General features: G+C 45.8%; 1 protein-coding gene across 1 annotated transcript in view; it reads left to right on the top strand.

Annotated features, from left to right (window-relative positions):
* APPL2 (adaptor protein, phosphotyrosine interacting with PH domain and leucine zipper 2) overlaps positions 1–21,697 on the top strand; it is a 53,002-nt gene that overhangs the window by 20,445 nt on the left and 10,860 nt on the right. Inside the window, exons 5-14 of the mRNA XM_060025528.1 lie at positions 2,449–2,536; positions 6,074–6,115; positions 6,232–6,290; positions 7,393–7,539; positions 10,883–10,965; positions 14,621–14,779; positions 16,247–16,435; positions 17,565–17,607; positions 17,689–17,745; positions 17,846–17,934. Coding sequence (XP_059881511.1) covers positions 2,449–2,536; positions 6,074–6,115; positions 6,232–6,290; positions 7,393–7,539; positions 10,883–10,965; positions 14,621–14,779; positions 16,247–16,435; positions 17,565–17,607; positions 17,689–17,745; positions 17,846–17,934 — 956 coding nt within the window. The remainder of the gene's footprint in view (positions 1–2,448; positions 2,537–6,073; positions 6,116–6,231; positions 6,291–7,392; positions 7,540–10,882; positions 10,966–14,620; positions 14,780–16,246; positions 16,436–17,564; positions 17,608–17,688; positions 17,746–17,845; positions 17,935–21,697) is intronic.

Here is a 21,697-nt window from a genome sequence, read left to right as displayed (position 1 = left end):
CACCCTCTCCAGCATTTAGTGTTTGTAGACTTTTTAATGATGGCCATTCTGACCGGTGTGAGGTGGTACCTCATTGTAGTTGTGATTTGCATTTCTCTAACAATTAGCTATGTCGAGCATCTTTTCATTTGCCTATTAGCTAATGACAGTTCCTTTAGTGGGGGGTGAATCATTCCAGAAGGATGGAAGCCTAGAATTGTGGTTTAAAGGCAGTGTCATGGCCTCCTGGAAGCTTAACACTGTGAGTTTTTAAACAAGCCTCTTGATGTCAAGACCTAAGCCAGGGAAAGCAGTTAACTCAGGTGGGAAGAGTGGAGTAGCTTTTGAGGTGGTTTTCTCAAAAGGTGGGCCTGCATCAGGTTGAAAATTTTTCAAGAGAAGTAACTTGACTCAGAAATTGAAAAATCCAACTAAAAGTAGAGATTTGTGTTGCTTATATTTAATAGAATGCATTAGATTCAGGTATTCAATGTCCTAGGCATACAGAGATTTTTTTATCCTTGGTGATTGTACCAAAAGCAAGGTTTCTAGATTACTTCCTTTTAGTGCATCTGAGACAGGAAATCTTTGACATTATGGATTTCATTGCCCACTATGTGTCAGGCCCTCTGCTCTGAGTGTTTCCTATTCATGTTTTGTTTTATCGTCAAAAGAGCCATGCAAGGAAGATGCTGTTATGCCCATTTTCTGTGTGACGATACTGAAGTGCCAAGAGGTGGTCTGTGCTCTTCGCACTCTCCTCAGCAAAGGTGCTGTGTTTGGAAGTGATCATCCCTTACCTCTCAGAGCCCCAAGGCAAAAAGTTGGTGACATGGACCACTTGATCCTTAAGAAGCAGTAGTAGAGTAGCTAGGAAGTTTGCCATTCTTGAAGTGCATAACCACTGGAAAGAAAACCATTTAACCTCTCTGAGTTTTGTTTTTTTACAATTTTTTACAAAATCTGTTTTTTACAATTTTTTACAAAATTAGGCTGTTATAAAGGTTAAATTAAATAATTATATCAGAGCATTCGGCGCAGAGCCAATTCATCTAATTAACTGTTAGTAAAAAAAAACAAACAAAAAACAGTACATTTCTTATTGAAGCTATTCAGGAAAAGTAGTTAACACATTATATCCTAATGCATGTTTTGGCATGGCTGTCTTCATGTGTTCCCCTCAGAAAAAGCTGCCATTCTTTGGCTTGATTGAAAGATAGGGAGAGCATTGACTTCTTGGCCTGTCACTCCCTGGCCCGACAGATGGTTGACCTGAAGCCAGTCTTTAAGCTTGTCAGAGCAGCCTGTGCAAGCACAACCCTGAAGGACCAGATCTGTTGCGGGGAGATCCGTGTGCAGAAGGGGGATTCGGACACGTGACTGCTATCGCTGCCGAAAGAAAACTTTGCCAAATGTTTACTCCACAAGATGACTGCTGGGTGACCTCCCCTTATATACCCAGCAGGAATCCCAGAGCACCCTCACAATATCCGGAAGTCTGGGCCTTGCACTGTGTTCATTACTGACTACCACGTGTTTAAAGTTGTGGCAGCTTTGTGAGCATGAAAGACACACTCTCTTTCCAACAGTGTGTTGGAAAGAGCATAGATTTTGGATCCCAGTAGCCCAGGATTAAAATCCCAGGTGTGTCACTTAGTTGCTCGCTGGATTTGGCGATTTATTTGCCCTCCTGTAAAAATGAGGATAATAACTAACAGCCGTCTAACAGAGTAGGTGGGAACTGAGTGGTATAAAGCATGTAGAGGCGGCACACAGAAAGAGCTCAAAAGTGGTAGTGCTGATGGCGATCATTTTTATTTCTCCTAGACGATTTACAAAGGCAGGATTTAGTTAAGGCCTTGAGGTAGAAGGGGAGAAAGAATCAAGGGCTGTTAAAATTATCTAGTGAGGAGGAGCACATTTGAATACAGCTTTCTTGTGCTCAGAAAGGTCAGATGTCTGAAATCTGGCTGAGTTATTTCTGCGGGGAACATTCTTTCTCCACGGCAATTCCCGGGCCCCCAGTGTCTGTAGTTGCAGGGTTAGTAGGTTCCCAGCAGGCCTGTCTTTCAGGGGTGACTTCAGCCCCCTCTTAGGTGGGAGCACACAGAGGCCCGGCAAAGTGCTGACCTGTGCTGCCAGCACATCAGAGCTTTCTCCCTGTCTAGGTGGGTGTGGCTCACATCAAGAGCACAGAGCCACATCTTGCACAGTTAACAAACAATAACTGTGGGCTCGGAGACTCTTAGCAAACTTAACTGATGCCCCGGTCAGCTGGAAACTTGCATTTAGTTTTTAATACCTCTTAGCTTATGTCATTTACTGCTTTGTGAAGGGTATTTATTTGCTAAGGAAGTGTAACTGAGCTCTTTAACCACATGGATGTGTTCAGTGTGATCCCTCAGTGAAATAAGACAGTGTCAGTAATAGTGGGTATAATTTTCTTCAGTAGATTTCTCTTTCTTTCAGCTTAATGTTCTCCATACAGAGCTGGCTAAACAGTTGGCAGACACAATGGTTCTACCTATTATACAGTTTCGAGAAAAGGACCTTACAGGTAAAGTAACTGAGTTCAGTGCCATATAATTTAAGAATATTAATTCATTTAATAGTAATTTTTACTGCAATTATTTGTTTAACTGTGTGGATCATCGAGAAATGCCCTCTTTTTCAGCTTTTATTAAATCTTCACTATGTTCTTGGCTCACCTAAAGGAAGTCACAGGCCAATAAGAAAACAGACTTGGAAGCAGACAACTGTAATATTATGTGATGAGGGCAGCAGGACAGAGATGTACAAGGAATAGAAATGGCACACAGTAAGGCGTGATTACCCTTTGAGGATGAGGTGCCAGGGAAGGCTTCCCAGAGAAGAAGATCTCTGAGCTGTGTTTTGATAAATAAATGTTTACTAAGTAGACAAAGACGGCAGGCTTATATTACAGGTTAGGGGACATTTGTAAAGGCGTGCTGTTCTTGAGGAGCCATGAACACTTTGGAATGTAAAGTGGGAGGCTTGGAGAAGAAAGGACAGAGTGGGGACCATGCTTTATCTCTGCGAGACTCTGGGGATACAGCTGTGAACAAGGTAGATAGGGTCCCTGTTCTGATGGAGCTCCATTTTAGTGAGTGGGAGTATCTGTGACTAGTTCAGAGAGCCTAGTTGATCTTCTGGATTAATTTTGATTCTTCAACTAAAATAAAACTTTAGAATAATTTTATATCATTTGAAATCAAGGTAGTCAAAAACTAAATATAAAGAATAAATAAGGGCTTCCCTGGTGGCGCAGTGGTTGAGAGTCCGCCTGCCGATGCAGGGGACACGGGTTCGTGCCCTGGTCCGGGAAGATCCCACATGCCGTGGGGCAGCTGGGCCTGTGAGCCATGGCCGCTGAGCCTGCGCGTCCGGAGCCTATGCTTCGCAATGGGAGAGGCCACAACAGTGAGAGGCCCGCGTACCGCAAAAAAATAAATAAATAAATAATCTTGAAAAAACTTAGTTGATATTACAAAAGGGAATGCAGATTTTCTAGTCCTTTAGTCCTTTCTTATGTCATTGAAAATATTCATTGCATAGAGAATAAAGAATTGTATTTTCTAGAACACTGATTATAAAACATTGCTGACCAAAAAAGTCTAAACCTGAGTGCTGAAATATCTGTTGTTCAGTATAGTACTTCCTGTTTTAAAACAGGAAGTTTAAAACTTTCTTTTTAGGCAGAAAAGATGCAGTAAATGGAAGGCCAAATCTTAAATATGAAGCTTTTTTTCCCCTCACTTTGAGATCCCCTGTGATCATGTCATCTGCAGCCTATGGGGGAAATAGCAGAACTGGCATAAACTCTACCCAAGGGCAGAGTGATAGCACTAACACTTGATAAATAAAAAATAATAAATAATATGTAAGCTTGTATAAAGAGAAACCTTGATTGAGCAGGGCTTTTAGTGTTTTTTAGTGTTACTCGTCTGTAATTGCATGTAAAACCCAAACTTAAATGCAGTCATGTGCTGATTATCCAGTAGTAACTGAAAGCCTCATTGTGTGCATTTTTAAAAAAGATTTTCTCTAAATGAAAACATTAGAAATGTGTGGGGATATCATTTAAGAAACAAACTCCAAGTCTTTTAGAAACAAAATAATTACCCCCTAAGACTTGTATTGTCAGATTGATGTCTTTCAGGTTTGTTTATAGGAACCTAGGATTGAGAATGCCCAGTCGTGTTGATGATGTGGCCTTTGTTCGTCCAAAAGGGCTCAACTTGTGGATTAGTAGTATCAGTAATATTTACCCAGGATGATGATTTTTTTTTTTTTAAGAAAATAAAACTATCTAGTAGTAGTAAAAGGAGAAGCTCTTAGTATCTATGAAAAAAGTTAATCAAGGTATACTTTTCTGCTGACACCAAGACAGAAATTTTAAGTATCTGGCTTGGGTCATACCTGAGTCAGAATCAGAACCAAATTAGAATCTGGCATCCCCTCTGCTTAGTGGTGTTTTTTTTTGTTTGTTTTGCTTTTGTTTTTTAACATCTTTATTGGAGTATAATTACTTTACAATGGTGTGTTAGTTTCTGCGTTATAACAAAGCGAATCAGCTGTATATGTACATATATCCCCATATCTCCTCCCTCTTGCGTCTCCCTCCCTCCCACCCTCCCTATCCCACCCCTCTAGATGGTCACAAATCACCAAACTGATCTCCCTGTGTTATGCAGCTGCTTCCCACTAGCTATCGATTTTACATTTGGTAGTGTATATATGTCAGTGCTACTCTCTTACTTCATCCCAGCTTACCCTTCCCCCTCCCCGTGTCCTCAAGTCCATTCTCTATGTCTGCGTCTTTATTCCTGGCCTGCCCCTAGGCCAGGACCCAGAACCATTTTTTTTTTAAGATTCCATATATATGTGTTAGCATACAGTATTTGTTTTTCTCTTTCTGACTTAACTTCACTCTGTATGACAGACTCACTACAAATAACTCAATTTCGTTTCTTTTTATGGCTGAGTAATATTCCATTGTATTTATGTGTCACATCTTTATCCATTCATGTGTCGATGGACACTTAGGTTGCTTCCATGTCCTGGCTATTGTAAATAGAGCTGCAGTGAACATGTGGTACATGACTCTTTTTGGGTTTTTTTGGGTTTTGGGGGTTTTTTTTTTTTTTGCTGTACGTGGGCCTCTCACCACTGTGGCCCCTCCCGTTGCAGAGCACAGGCTCAGCGGCCATGGCTCACGGGCCCAGCCGCTCCACAGCATGTGGGATCCTCCCGGACCGGGGCACGAACCCACGTCCCCCGCATCGGCAGGCGGACTCCCAACCATTGCGCCACCAGGGAAGCCCCAAGACTCTTTTTGAATTATGGTTTTCTCGGGGTATATGCCCAGTAGTGGGAGTGGTGTTTTATTTTACATTTTGTTGCCTTTTTCATTTACCCACCAATATAAGTACATAATCTGAAGAGAATACAAGAGTTATTTAGGAAGCTATTTAAAATTGATGAGGAAGAAACTCTAAAACTGCTCCATCAGGAAGTAGAAGATGAGAAAGAAATGAAAAATTAAAGAAGAGAAAGGCAGAAAGCAGCCCCCTATCAGAAAGAGTAAGAAAAATGTGAAGAGAAATTTAAAAGCTGGAGGCAGTTTTGAAACAGATCGAAAAACAATGTAGAAGATGTGAAAAATGCTTTGCTCTGTTTGACAAAGTAAAAATGGATTGTTTTAGAATCGAAGAAAGTGTCACTTCCTTTTAAATATCTCTGTGTTTTTAAATTTTTAACCTTGGACAGTCATTGCTCTCACTAACTTTTTGTTTTTTTGGTCTTAGACTTTGTTAAGCCGTCTTTGTGCATGATGGGTGTGGCACCCACATGGAGTAATATTTATTGGTGTTGGCTTGTCGCAAGTACAGTATACTAGATTGCTTCAGATTTCTTTCATTAAAACAAGCATCCCCAGGCACCAGGACCCGAGGGTGCTGGCGGAGGTTCCCCTTTCCACGCACATACCTTTATTTTCTTGGGAAAGCACAGAGCTCCAGGTTAGCATATTTTATTTTTCTTTGCTTTAAGATGTTTCTTTTCTCTTGTTCAGAAGTAAGCACTTTAAAGGATCTTTTTGGACTCGCCAGCAATGGTAAGCATCTTCTCTGTTCTTGGTATGTGAGTTTAGTATGTCTGTGGGAGGAGATGCTGAATGAATGTTCTTGCCTTTCAGCCCATCTAGGTGCTAAAATATCTCTTTATTTTTAGAGCATGACCTCTCAATGGCAAAATATAGCAGGCTTCCTAAAAAAAAGGAGAATGAAAAGGTACGAATACCTACCTTCCATTTTTCACTTCATTTACTTAAGCTTCTTTTATGTTTCCCTATTGTGAATTTGTGGCATTGAGGGTGTCCTGATGAATTCTTTTTTTTCTCCTGTACATGGATTTAAAAAAATAATATATTTATTTTTGGTTGCGTTGGGTCTTCGGTGCTGCGCATGGGCTTTCTCTAGTTGCGGCGAGCAGGGGCTACTCTTGGTTGTGGTGCATGGGCTTCTCATTGTGGTGGCTTCTCTTTTTGTGGAGTATGGGCTTTAGGCGTACAGGCTTCAGTAATTGCAGCACGCAGGCTCAGTAGTTGTGGCTTGCGGTCTCTGGGGCACAGGCTCAGTAGTTGTGGCACACGAGCTTAGTTGCTCCGTGGCATGTGGGATCTTCCCGGACCAGGGATCGAATCTGTGTCCCCTGCATTGGCAGGCAGATTCTTAACCACTCTGCCACCAGGGAAGTCCCTGGATTTTTAAAATATTTATTCCAAATCTCATAAGTAGACTTCTTCTCTGTTCTAGCTTTTTTCAAACTGGTTTATTAAATGTCAACTTGGAACCATTGTAAAATGATAATCACATAATGATTCTAACTTAAGCTTGATAGCTCATATGGTTATCTGACTCACATATACTTGGGCACTTGAACTCCTTGCCCTGAATGTTGACTCTGATTTTTTAACTCATGCTCTCTAGCTTTTTAGCTGCTATAGATAATATCGAATATTTTCAGGCATATAGCTTTTACTTCTGTTCCATGATTTCCTGAGAGTACAATCTTATGAGTGAACCAAAATAGTTACGGCTTCGAATGCACGCTGCCATATTGTTTTCCTAAAGGATTGTAGCTCTTTGTAGTGCTACCAGCAGAAAGTATTGTCTTCACCCCAGTGCAGCCTCACAAACACTGAGATGCCATTAATTTGGTATTTTTAATTTGGAATTTTTAAAAACTTGAGGTGGAATCTCATCTGTTTTTTATTTGTCACAAAAATTGTTCTAATGAATAAACAAACATGTTTTGAAGTTGCATGCTCTTACAGAATTGCCACTTGCTTTGGACAACTTGATGTTTGTTTTCCTTTCCCCTTTTAACCAGGTGAAGACTGAAATTGTAAAGGAGGTGGCAGCTGCCCGGCGGAAACAGCATCTTTCATCCCTTCAGTACTACTGTGCTCTCAACGCGCTGCAGTACAGAAAGCGAGTGGCCATGATGGAGCCCATGCTAGGCTTTGCCCACGGACAGGTAGGGTGATCCCTTTCCCTGAGGCGTCAGACCTAAGCCAGCTGTGGAGAACAGCATAGCATTCTGCTGATGTAGCCCTTAGGAGATACTGAGGCATCATCAGAGAAAGAAACACAGGTGCACAGCCTCCCTAGAAATTTCTGAGATTCAGCACTTGGAGAGCTTCCAGAGGGGCTGGGTCATCATTAGTTGGACTTACTAGGCTATACGTGCAGGAAATGATGGCTTTGATCTCAAGACTCCTATGGGGAGGAGCTGGCATGACCCTTTGTGTCGGATTCAGATGAAAGCCAGGCCTGGTCCAGTTTCCTGAGAAGCAGCTGACTCCCAGGTTGGTGGAGCTAGGCCTACAACCCAGGACTCCGCACGATCCTTTGCTGCTCGGTGTGGTAAGGGTCACCCTCAGCTGGGCTGTTCTTTAAAGATACGTTGCTGAGGTTATTGCTGGCACCTGGGCATCTGGGGCGTGGGGAAATGTTGCCATTGCCTGGTGAAGTCTCTGTAGAATATTTATCTGGCTGCTTCCTCCCATTTCGTGGGCTACTGAACGTTTGTTTGCAGGGAGGCTCCAGTTTTGGGATGGGCCCTTGACCGTGCGGCACTAGCCCTCACCCTCCATCCCTGCCCTGCTTTAGCCCCACTTAGGTTGACCCCACTTAGGTTGACTTGGGCATGTGAGAAACACAGCTGGGAACCTTCTCTCAGTTGACAATCTAGGAACAGAAAGGAATGTGAGGAAGCAAAATGTTGAGAAGAAAAAAAGCAACTTAAAAAAACCCACATGTGAGCATCTATTTTTTTAAATACATTTTAAAAATACATATATTACAAAAGAATACAGTTTCATTCAGGGAAAAGGAGAACAAGAGAGGATCTTTAAACATCTAAGCTCAGCTGTCTGTCTTCTTCATATGGTTATTTTATTGTTGAGTGATAGGGACACTAAGGTCAGCTTGGTGTCTTTAGAGGTAGTGTTTAACTAGAGCAATAAAATCTTTCTGTGTCAGCTGAGTAAAGCTGGATTAAACCAGAAACTAGCACTGTGCAGCTGTGGGCTTCAGTCCTCAGCAAATCCTTGGGAGCTTCCCCTGCTTCCTCATAATGGGCACTGTGTCCACACGTGTATACTCGCTCACTCTCTGTCACCCTCCCCTCTCCTGTTGCACCTGTGCCCCTGCCGATGTCCTTGCTTTGTTAGAGAATGCCAGTACTCCTTTGCTCTCTGTGATTAATACCTCCTTTCACATCTGTCCTCCCTGATTGACATTTCTTGCCTTTGAAGCAGTAATTCCTGCTCAGTTGGAGACCCTGAGTCAGGGAGGGACCTGGACTCAGCATCTCAGAAGGATGAACTGCTCCAGGCCTGATGGATCAGTGCTTGGGGAGCTTGGTTGTTTAGAGGAGGGTCTTCACAAGTCCTAAAGGATGGGTTTGATACTGGCTGGTTTCACTCGCTTCCATGGCCAAGGACTCCACCACCTCTCCCAGCCTGGACACAGTGGGGAGGACAAGACATTGGGTGCATTAGCACCAGTGTAGCCCCCGTGCCTAGGAAGTCAGAACAGAGCACACCGTCGTTGTTGGGTGGTGGCAGCAGCATTTTTGAGGACCGAGGATGGCATGTTTCATTTTTCATATGAAAAGTATGCAGATTTCAAGACAGAAGACCAAATAAAAATCTCACCCTGCAGACTTTTTAATCCTGATGAAAACTATAGTTCCTTCCTAAAGACCAGGTTGTTGTCTGACACCATGAATCTTTGGGATGATTCTAAAGCATTTGCTGTCCTACTGCCTCATCAGCCCTCTTTAACCAATGCCCATTGAGCATCTACTTTGTCAGTTGATGGTCATATGACCATAGTACTTCCTGCTGTTCACAAAGGGCCATGAACTTAGGTCTTTGGATGATGTTGCACTGAACGAGACTTCTCAGCACCACCCACCTTAGTGGAGGTGGTTTGACTCCATTTCTTCCTTCCGTGGCCCTCATTAAAGAGGTTTCCAGTTAGACCATGATTCATTCCTCAGGCCTTCATACAAACTGAGGTTTTGTTATCTGTGTACAGGTTCATGAGAACACAAAAATGAACCCTAGTGTCATATTTACAGGGTAAGTACTACATAATGTGGCTGTAGAAGCCAGTGTCATATCCCTTCCTTCATCCGTTCATTCATCAGGTTTTTTTTAGGGATTGCATGAGCCCCTGCCCTAGGCATTTACAGAGTAGTAGAGGAGCTAAGACATGGACTTAGAGTATAAATTCCAAGGAGTTCAGGGAGGGGAAGGAGAGAAAAAGCCACCTTGATGTTGTGCACTTAGAAATGTAGAATGCTTATTTAACAGACCTTGATATTCAACATTTCAGGGACTCAGGATGGCATTTACAGTGTTGATCTCTGTATGGTTCAAAGATCATGGGGCCAGAACATCTCCCTGCAGGTATACCTTGCATTAGGATAATCATGATCATCGTGTTTCTGTACTGTGAAAACTAAGTACCTTGGTGTACATACTTCCCCAGGGTGTCTGGGGAGCCAGGTGTAAGGAGTCAGACTGTGCTGATGACACCTACTAGCCTTCTAGAGGTGAGAGGTCGATCTCCATGCCCACCACCCAGGGCCAGGGCTGCTTCCAGATCAGAATGCTGGGGAGCAGCAGGGGCCTTGTCCCCCGTGTCCAGCACCTGTGCAGTCCTGCTGTGTCCTTCTCATACACAGTCACTTTGAAGTTGATGTCTGGGTTGGAAGAGCCTTTTAAGGATCTTCTGCCCGGTCTTCCCTCTGCAAGATCGCAGCCAAACCGCCATCCACACAGCCTGTGTTCAGAGCCGCACGTGGCTCGATGAGCAGGGGCAGTCGGTGGTGGCCTTCACTTCACTGAGAGCCGCACGCTGCTTGTCTGCTCCTTGCTGGTGCTGTGCATGTCATTGGTCACCAGTTTAGCCCCTGGAGATGCAAAGGTGAACAAGACCTAATCCTTGCCCTCAAGAAACCGTTTACTGTCTAGAATTCACACAGGAAAAAGGCTGCTGATGATAATATCAAAATAATTATCAGTAGTAATTATGGATGAGGTGGTATGTACCAAGCACTTATATTATCCCTGGTCTTTACTGCCTTGCAGCAAGTTAGGAGGCTTCACCCTCCTCCCTCTACAGATACACCAGGGGCTTTGGGAGTCAATCTCAGCCAGTGAGGTGGGGCTCAGCAGAGAGGCAGCAAGTGCGTGAGGCGGGGCCAGCCAGTGTCTGCTGCCCCTGTGCTGTTAGTCTCACATGTCATGAATTCATCGATCACCTTTCTTAGACAATTTTCAGAATATCATAATTATATCTTTCAGATTAACTTTTTTAAGAAGGGAGCAGAGATGTTTTCCCAAAGTATGGACAGCTTCTTAGCCTCCGTTGCAGACATGGTTCAAAGGTAATGCTGCGCTCCGGTTTACATCTCGTGTGCCTTTTGCCTCTCCTGCTGAATCAGTCTCTCTGGGAGGTGGGGGGAGGGCCCCAGAGAGCCCCCTGCCCCCTCCACTCCATGAACGCTCAGAACAGCGCCCTCCTCTTAGCTGCTGCTCTTGGTGTGGTTGAAAAGTCATGATTTCTGCAGTTCTTGACCCGTGTGGAGCCAGAGTCCTATCTACTACATTAAAAGACTAAATAAAAGATTATAATGTCCGCAGGAGTACTTTCCCATTAAGTCCAAGTTCCTATTCTTAGGATCTCCTTTTGTTAATATTCACATTTCACATGCTATAAGCCTATGAGTCCAGTTTAGAAGAGATGCTTGCTTTTTTCTTTGAGAGCTAATGGGGTTAGCGGCCAGAAGTGCTGCAACTTTTCAGGAAACTTAACATCACATTGATTTATAATAGATAAATAAGGCCTTAAGCCTTTTTTTGAATTAATTTAACAAACTGCAGTTCAGCCTTGCAAATGTTTATTTTTAACAAATACAGTGTCATCTCTGCAGACTGTCCTGCCCACGTTTAATTAAGGCTGGGGCTGCCCTGAGTCTTCTTGCTTCCTGTCATCAGCGTCTGCGGTACTGAGCTCGCGGGAGGCGCCCAGGCGCTGCCAGCACCAGGCTTATTTCATTAACAGCGCAGACGTGTGGTTCCTTGAGTACTCCTCATGATTCCTGGAGTATAGAAATAACGTCTCTCTGTATATACGTGTGTAGTTGATAGGTAAATATACAAAACAAGTATAAGTATAGGATTTTGTGTGGAAAAATGAAGAGAAAGTTGTTCATTTTCTTGAGGATGTTGCATTTCAAAATACCTTAAGGAGGCCAAGCAGTAAATTTATTTAGACAGAAGTTTCCGTAAAATGCTGAAGATAGAGAATGAATCCCAAGGAAGACCAGTGCTGAGCATCGTACAGGCACGAGGGGAGAGCTGTGGTTTAGGAAAGCATATATTCCTTCCTGAAAGTCCCTGAGCTGTTTTCTTCCTGATCGTTGGATGCAGGTTAGATTTATAATTATGCTAGAAGGCAATTTGTGAAATCCGAGCTCAGTTTCCTGCCTTTTAATTTGATTGTTAGCCCCTGGAGGGTTAGGAGAAAGTGAGAGAAGGGAGCCTATTAAATTGTCATTTAAAAACCCTCTCTCCCTTGTCTCTCACTGTCTTTCTCTTACCTTCCTTAACTCTCAGAATCCCATGGTTTTTGTTTCTGAGAGAACTACCTGTGCTTCAAATTTTTTTCATGTACTAGATTTTTTTATTAACTGGTGGCAGGACATTCATGCCCATTTCCGAGATGCTGCAGTGTGTATCTTTCCACACATCCTGCAGCCTGTGTCCTCTCTCCTTGTCAGTGTCTCTCTTAGCCGTTACTAGGCCACCAAAGTGCAGCACCGGCTGTTTCCACAGTTCTGTGACTGGCGTTGAAAGCCCCGGCCACACAGCCTGCTCCCGAGGGCCGGGTCTAGTTCTGTGAGTCGTGCTTCTGCTGCCTGACCAGGCACATCTTGTTACAGGGGCAGCAGGCAGAGCTCCCAGTGGAACCTGGGAGCACAGGAACCTCCTGGTTCAAACGGCTGAAGCATTCAGCTAAGAATTCTAGTTTTCTTATCCCTTACGTTGTACCCTGGTGAGTAGATAAATACTGCTGCGCCTGTGCCACTAGGTGGGGTCTTGCTGCCACATTGCTGGGCATCAGCAGCCAGCCAGCCCGAGTGGCCAAGGAACAACGTCTAGTGGTGGCTCTGGGCTCTGCAGTCCTTCCCCGGGAGGTGGATGCCTGGTCTCACTGCGTCAGGGTGTGAGAGGATTCAGAACCCAGCCTAAACCCAGATGGGTGGCATTTCACACCACCCCACAGTTCCAGGGGCTTTTCTTTCAGTCCCTACTTCACAGTGATACACTTCAGGCTTTTTTCTTGGCTCCTTCACACACACACACACACACACACACACACACACACACACACACACACACACACACACGCACTTTTTTTTAATTAAATGAAACATGATTTAAAATAAAAATCTTCGAAGGGAACAGTTGAAGGGAGTCACTTTTCTACCCTGTTCTTTGAGTTCTGGGAGGCTTGGATTAGCTCAGAGTTTTTTGTTTTTTTTGTTTTTTTTTCGGTACGCGGGCCTCTCCCTGCTGTGGCCTCTCCCGTTGCGGAGCACAGGCTCCGGACGCCCAGGTTCGGCGGCCATGGCTCACGGGCCCAGCCGCTCCGCGGCATGTGGGATCTTCCCGGACCGGGGCACGAACCCACGTCCCCTGCATCGGCAGGCGGACTCTCAACCACTGCACCACCAGGGAAGCCCTAGCTCAGTTTTTGAGCCTCCCTGTATGGATCAGGGAGCAGAGGGGGTACAGTTACTAAAAACTCCCTGGAGTTGTGTGCATGGTGTCACGTTGGTTCACATGAGGGCTTTTCTGGGGGAGACAATCCTTACCTTTCATCAGATCTTCAAAGAGGCTCCTCACAAAAGCTGAAGGACCTAAGCGGTTCTGTATACTTCTGGCTCCCTCCGTCCACCTCTGTACAGCTTAACTTCTTTTTTCCCATTCCATTCTCAGCCTTGGCAATGACAACCCTGTTAAACTAATGAAGTTTGTTGGTGGAGCCCCAGATTGTTCCATTCAAACATCAAAATAGCCAAAATTAACTTGGACTGACGGCTTGCCTTAGGGTCGCATTAAACAGGATACAGGTGGTATACACTGTGAACCTCTAAGAGGAGCATCTGGAACACACAAGCCCAATCTCACTCACCTACAGAACACTTTTGAAAGGAAATGCTGAGGAGCTCACTCTGTAAAACACTAGACTCCCTAGCCCCTAGGGTGCCTCCCGATTTCAACATCGGAATTCAGTCCTACCTCCTTTACACAGTGGAGAAGTGGAACAACGCCTCTAGAGTTTGTTTTCTCGGATGGAGGGCGCATTTTGGCAGACTATGTTTAGGACTGTCACCCAGGCTGTCACCCCTGGGTGGGGTAGCTGTTGAGGCCTCACGTTATGGGGAGAAAGGGCAGCTGCTTATTTCAAGCTAAAGCTTCCAGCTTTTCCACGCCTCAGACCATGGGCAGACGGGCCGGCCAGCCTGCACCGCCTCAGGGCAGTTGTGAGGCTCTCATATAAGGAAAAGCATTGCTCTTGGCTTTGCTGTCGCGCCTTGGTACCACCTCCTGGTCACCTTCCGGTCTCCAGTGGCCGTCCCCACCATTCCTGCCTAAACCTGGGGGTGGGGGCCACAAATGACTGCCATTTCCTTCTTGCCTTTCTGGCTCTTTCACAGGCTGCCAGCACACGCGGCTCCTGAGGATGGGTTCATCTTCTAAAACTTGCATCGACAAGTCTGAGACTGGATACCACTGTGTCAACAGAGAAATTATTTAGCTGGGTTCAGGCATCGTCCAGTGGTATTCGTTATGCTCTGTTTGAAAACAACAGTCATATAAACAATTTGGTAGCACAGACCGGAGTCCCTGTGATCTCCAGCTTTCAGAGCCTCGGAGGTGGAGTGTCGTGCCCCCCTGTGTGAGGCAGGAAGCCATGGGGAGGCTCCACCATCTGCTGTGACAAGTGACTGACCTGAAACCTTCTGTCTCAAGCATCCAGGTGGAACTGGAAGCGGAAGCGGAGAAGATGCAGGCATCCCAGCAAGAATTACTTTCTCTTGAGGAAGCTGTTTACACTCCAGATTTCGATGTGGCTGCACCCCAGATCAACAGGAACCTCATCCAGAAGGCTGGTTACCTTAACCTTAGAAAGTGAGAGTTCATTGCCTGCCTCCTTTTCTAAAATCTGTGTTCCCTGGGAGTGGCTAAAAAGCACCTGTTAAGTGCCCCATCAGAGGGCGGGGGTGTGTGAGGTTGGGTTATAGCTCCCGCCACAGCGCCCCTCCTGCCTGGGACATAGGAAGTGTCTGGGCCGAGGTCCCAAACTGCACTGAGAGATGGGGCTTGAAACAGTCGTGTGAGTAAGAACCCAGTCAGTGCGTAGACTCCCAAGACACCACAGGCCGCCCCTCCCTGGTCACCGTGGCCGTTTGACATAGACTGCTCTTAACTGTCACCATCCTAGACCATTGAGACCCTTCCCCAGACCCCCTGATGGGTGAGAGCAGTGTGCCGGTGATGCAGCACTGAGGCCAGAGCCTGAGGGCCAGGAAGCTTCCAGAATCATCTAGGTTCATATAGACTGAACCCCATGTTTAACCCTCAGGTTTCAGATGTTCACTGTGAATTAAAGAGGTGCCCAGGTTTGACTGTGTCTGAGAGCAGGTGGGGTTGTTGTCAGGTGTGGTGGTGAGCTCTGACTTTGGTCAGACATCCTGGCCCAGCTGGGCCCCGCTGCCCCGGCATTTCATCTGTAAAATAGAGCTGAAGATTGCACCTACTTCATAAAGTTGTCTCAAAGATTGAGTGAGGTAATTCCTAGCAGGTATAAGTACTCAAATGTTAGCTGTTACCATTATTGAGGCAGGAAACCTAGTGCCCCATACATGGTCGCTACTCAGTAAATACCAAATCAAATAAATATATTTGATATCCCCCAAGTGGAGGATGTGTGAAGAGGAATTGCCAGCTGTTTTCTTACCAGGTTAGAGCCTTTCAGAGGTCTGTAAAGCGCGTTGAGATCACAAGCCAGAGGTCTCCTTTAGTTCTGTACAGATAGAAAACTCCACAAGGTTCTGGTTTTATTTGCCAGGAACTAGATTTTTCTCTTGTAAACAGCCCACAGAAGAAGCATAACATGTAGCTGGAGCAGAACCCAATCTGGTATAAAGTGCCCAGGATTCTGGGGTGTGCGCTGTGGCCGGGGTAACCCTGGTCACTCTAACTAGACTTAGAGCAGTTCAGCTCTGTGTCTTAGAGAAATGATCTTCCAGGTTTTCAGTTCCCGATGGTGATGGACTAATTCTGTTTCCAGATCCTGGCTTTAGAAGCCAGAGACTGGCTGCAGTGGGGGTGGGCGCCCCCTGCCCCCACCCTGGAGTTGGCTGTGGACCAGCCTTTCCCGTCTGAGCAGAGCCCATCAGCTCCCAGCTCATTCAAGCTAACCTGTGCCTCTCCTGCTACTCTTTGCACTTGAATTCTTTTCAGAGAAGTTTTGCTTTAATGTAAAGCAACACATTATTTCTAAAATGCTACCAATACCCATAAAGAGGCAGCAAGACTGAGGTGCCTCTTATGCTTCCTAGGACTAACGAGCTTTTCACAACACAATTCTTACAGTAAAACAGGGCTGGTCACCACCACCTGGGAGAGACTCTACTTCTTCACCCAAGGTGGGAATCTCATGTGTCAGCCCAGGGGCGCCGTGGCTGGAGGCTTGATCCAGGACCTGGACAACTGCTCAGTGATGGCGGTGGACTGTGAAGACCGACGATACTGCTTCCAGATCACCACTCCCAATGGAAAAGCGTAGGCCACACGGGTTTTATGTGGGAGGAAACAGGTGCAGTGACCCCACTTCTGCCAAGGGCCTCCTAGGTCACTCCTCTGTGCCAGCCCTCCACAGGGGAGGCCCTGTTCTGGGTGGTGTTGACCTTTCGGGAGGGTGGTTTTATGTCCTCTTTAAGCAAGCACACATGACCATATGGAATCCAGCCTGCCTTATCTAAGAGGTCCCAGAGAGGATTTGTCTGTGGCTATGGAGAAGAGGTGACCTCCACGTGTAAGACGGCGATAGGAGCTGTTTGTCAGCGGAGACTCAGAGAGGGGTGGGGCCATAGCCGCTCCTCGTCTGTTCTAGACAAGCCTTTGTGTCCACATCACGGGGTCTGGGGGCTGACGGGGAGAGTGGGTGCCTGCCTGAGGAGTCCGCTTCCCCAGCTGACACAGGAGATGTGAACAGGACATGCCGCTGCAGCAGAGTTATTCTTCAGCACTCTGTCCCCACATCTGCCATGCACCTTGGGCCCGGGAGAGGCCATGTTTGCAGAATGGCAGCCGTGTGTCATCACAGTAGATCCCATCCCAGGGGGACCCCCTCTCACTTAGAGCAGTGGTTTCAAACTGCTCCAAGGAGTTTGGAGCCCCATGAAGTGCTCCAGGCTTCACCTGCTTGAGGGAGAGGAGTGGCCCCGTTCTCAGAGCTGCTCTGCTTGCGTTTGCTTTCTCTGTTGGGTTTCTGAGTTGAGATTTTATTTGAACAATAGCACATTCTTGGGGGGGGGGGGGCAGCGTTGGTATGATGTAGACCATCTCTTCTCCCAGAATGGCAGAGCATTTTTAGACATCATCCTTCCTCTCTGGGTGATGGTAAATGACCTGGGAACGAAGCTTCTGGATTCTAGTCACAGTCCCAGGCAGTTACTTAACTCCTCTGGGCCTTGGTTCCCTCAGATAAGAAATAGGGATAAAGTCCATGTTCCCCACCTCCCACAGATGAGATGAGGAACAGAGGGACTGGCAGGTGTGGAGTCCCTTTAAGAGTGACGCCTTCGCAGAAGTAGAGCAGAATTGTTTGTGTCTTATTCCTGGCCCGCTGCATGCAGATATTCAGTCACTGAGGTCCAGGAAGCACTTACTTAGATGTACTTTATTTCAGGGGAATAATCCTCCAGGCGGAAAGCAGAAAGGAAAACGAAGAGGTAAAGTTTTGTTTGTTTCACTTCTGTTCTGGTATAGTGGGTGACTTTGGGATTCAGCACTTGTTTTAATGTCATCTACAGTGGATATGTGCAATAAACAACATCTCCAGACAGATCTACCTGACTGACAACCCAGAGGTAATTCACAGCTGCCCTACATGCGTCTCAGCTCTTTTCTCAATGTGAAAGGTAAGCGTCCACCTCTTGGAACTGAGCCTGTCTTCCTCTGGATTTTTAGGCAGTCGCCATCAAGTTGAATCAGACGGCTCTGCAAGCAGTGACTCCAATTACAAGTTTTGCAAAAAAACAAGAAAGCCCTTGCCCCAGGTAACTAAAGGACAGAAAAAAACTAGCTTTCGTGGAGCCAAACTGTGTATTAGGGATTTCATCTGTACTAGGAATTTCATCTTTACAGCACTGTGGTGTTCAGCCCTGTTGTACAGAAGCAGTAACTCTGACCAGGAAAGGGTAAATACTTTGCCCATGTTCACACCACAAATGAGGGGCCAAGTCAGAATTCAAAGCTGTCTGCTTTCAATGTCCACCTCCTTCCCCTGGACCATGCAGCTGCAGCCTGAGCACATAAGACATGCACTGAGTATCCTGCTAGTCAGGAGTTCTCCCCACATTTCGTATCAGCATCAACAAAATCACGAAACCAAAACAAAATTTTTTTTAAATAAGGAAGAAAATCACCTTTTATGTGTCCATGTTATGGTGCAGGGCTTATCATATGTGCATTTATTTCACATATATATTTTCACATTTTTCGTAATTGTTCCTTTACACACTATCCATCATTTATTATTATTGACTATGTGAATATTTAGTTTGCTTCCCCTTCCTTTGTTTGCTCTTGTTGTTTATAGTGAGCATTTTCACACATACAGCTTTCCTCTTGTTTTGAATACTGCTTTAGGATTTATTCCAGGAATGCCATCTTAATGGGAGTTTCCATTTGATTAAATAATAGAAGGCTGTATTATCTGTTATGCTAATGAAAGCATGGCATCACAGGGCAAGTTGAAATCATGACTGTATTAGGCCTCCATCTTTAGTGGCATGGTAGAAAGAATCCCATTACATGTTTTACAGATACTGTCTGATGACTCCAGAAGAAAGTTGTCAGAAAGCTCAGAGTGGTTGAGTAACTTCCCAGGGTCTCAGTGCGGTGCAGTGTGGAGCTAGCGCTCGCACACCCAGCCCTGGGACGCCAGGAGGAACGGCCCGAGAGAAAGCAGAGAATAGGCTGAGTCCGATGGTGAAAGAACTAGGTGCCCTGCTGAGGAGCCACAGGCAGGGGAACAGAACTGCAGGCTTTGACAAGAGGGGAGGCATAGTCAGAACCAGCTGGAAAGACTGCTGGGCGGCACCTTCTGGGAGAGAGCGGGTGGGGCGGGAGAAGGGAGGGCAGCGAGGCCCCACGGGATGTCCCTGTGATAGTAGCTGTGAAACAGAACATGAGAACCTGAGCAAAGGGAATAAAAATGGGGACGGGGCAACAAGTCTGAGAACACTCCAGTGCCATAATTTAAGGGTAACAGTTTACACAAAAGTAGCATGTTTACTAAGTGCAGCTTTAAAGAAAGCACTTTATAAATGGAAATGGAAATACAGATCCGGCCAGTGGGGCTAACCTGTGAGCATTGTACTGGCTAAATGTGTCTGTCTTCTCTCTGTACAGCCACACGAGTGTTAGAGGGACATAGTGGAGAACCCTGCACTAGACTTGGAGTTAGGAGACATGGTCTTAATAACAGCTCTGAACACAGCTAGATGTCCTTGAGTGGGTCGTCAGCACTCTGGGCCTCTGTCTCCTCAACTTTGTGATATAAGATGAGAGAAATCAGACCACCTCCAAGGCCTCTTCCAGCTCTAAAATGCTGTCTTTCTGGGGTGTAATCAGAAGGTGTGATTGGTTTTCTAAAAAAACAGTCTGCAGCTCAGATTTATTTATTCAGTAACTGATTTTTCTCCTCTGTTCTACAATAGAATAAGTAAATCACATGCTTAGAAAGGAACCCATAGAAGGGATACAGAAGAATCCCTAGGAAAAAAAAAATGACTGTAGCCAGACAGCTGAATCAATGCAAAGATCGGAAGGGTGACAGATGTGGCTGCCAGATGATGGCCCCAGAGCAGTGGAGGGCCGGGCTAGCATCTCTCTTAGGGTCAGCTCATTAGGAATAAAGAGGTGTTTTGATGACAGTGGGAGAATGAAGCAGAGAAACTCTGTTCTTGGGAACAAACTGCCGTTCACTTCCAAGCAGATTTCCTACGTGGCCTTCCCTCGTTCTGCGGTTACTTATATGTAATATTCATTCACTTAATCCAGCTGTTCAACAGATGTATGTTTCCAGGCGCTGAGCTAGATCGTGAAACTTACAGACTTGTAGGAGAAGACAGGCAAAAGGTAAACAAATAGTTAAAATACAGGAAAGCACTATTATGTTAAAGATGAGGGTGCTGTCGTGGAGAATAAGGAGAAGACCTATTTAGGGCCTGTCTGTAGAGATAATTAAATTGAGAAGTAAGAGATGAGAAGTAGCCTCTCTTGCAAAGAGCCAGAGGCAGTGCATTCCTGATCCCAGCTGTGGAGGCTGAATGGCAGAGAAGAGCTTGGTGTCTTTCAGGAACTGAAAGGAGATCACTGTAACTAGACAGTGGTCGGCAGAGGGAGGTCATAGAGCAAGATGAGGTTGGGAGGGAGGGGGGTAGGGACAGATCATGAAGGAAGTCAGGGCAGGGGTTTGGGGAGCTCTGGAAGGGTTTTAGAGGTAGGGGTGTGTGTGTGAGAGAGTGAGAGAAAGAGAGATGATCCACTTTACATTTTCCACGGTCAGCTCTGGCTGCTGTGGAGGATACACAAGGCAGAGCTGGGCAAGCAGGTGTCCAGTGAGGAGTCTGTAGCAATAGTCCAGGAGAACACGATGGTGTCTTAAACGGATCATGGCAGAGGAGATGAAAAGTAGGTGGATTGGGGACTTACTTTGAAGGCAGAATCTGTAGGACGTTTGTTATGTGAGATGCGGAGTGGAAAGAAAGGAACAAACAAAGGATGACCACAGTCTGGGTTGAACACCTTGGCAGTTGGTGGCGATATGACACCACCATGAAGACATGAAGAGTTGGTAGTCAGTATCAGGAGTTCGGTTTATGACAGAAGTTTGAGAGGCTTGTGAGACATTCCAGTGAATTGTCAAGTAGTCAACTGATATATGTCTGGAGGGCAAAGAAAATGTCTGGGCTGAGTCTGAATTGGGAGCCCATCAGCACGGAAGTGGTGGTAGAAGAGGTCAGCTAGGGAGAGTGTAGAGGGAGGGAAGTGGAGCCTGGGACAGAAGTCTAAAGAGCTCCAACATGTGGATTAGAGGAGGAGCCTGCAAAAAACACTGCAGGAACAGCAGAAGAGTAGGAGGAAAACCTATAACGTGTGGCATCAGCACAAACCAAGAAGGAGAATCTCACGGAGGAGAGGTCAGTTATGTTAGATGCTTCGGGAGATCAAACGGGATGATGATCCCAAAGTGTCCATTCGAGTTGGTGACATGCAGAGCACACGTGATGCTTTAATTTCTACCATTTCACTCCTCTGTTCAAAGAGTCTTCAGTGGCCGCCTACATGCAGAGTCAAGTTAGACCTCACCCGATGGTGTTAACAGCCCGGCCCCATCCTGTCTTCCTTGTGTGGTCTCCCCTCATCCCACTAGGGAGCCAAAATCTTGGGACTCGCTTCCTTCCCTTGAAGCTTCTACTCACCCCTTCCTGCAGTGCTTCACTTACTGTGTCATACTCCTCTCTTAAAGACTGGACCATAGAGCAGATGTGATTGATTTTGGTTACTGAGGCAGTGTGACACTGTGGGAGAGCGCTGTGCTGGCAGTGAGGAGACCTCAGTTCTTAATCTAGCTGACCCCAGGTAACTGAGTGCCTTCAGGATTACCACTCAACTTCTCTAGAGGCCTCGGTTTCCTTTTCTGTTAATAACGGAGGTTAAAACTAAGCATCTCTCCTTGCAGTCTACCATTCTGTCTATTGTGCTTGTATCCATTTTCCATTCATTATGCTCATTCGTCAGCTGATGCTATAA

The sequence above is a fragment of the Delphinus delphis genome, chromosome 11 (genome assembly GCF_949987515.2).
Source record: "Delphinus delphis chromosome 11, mDelDel1.2, whole genome shotgun sequence".
NCBI lineage: Eukaryota > Metazoa > Chordata > Mammalia > Artiodactyla > Delphinidae > Delphinus > Delphinus delphis.
Note: the sequence above shows the minus strand (reverse complement) of the source record. Positions and strands in the feature narration are given on the sequence as shown.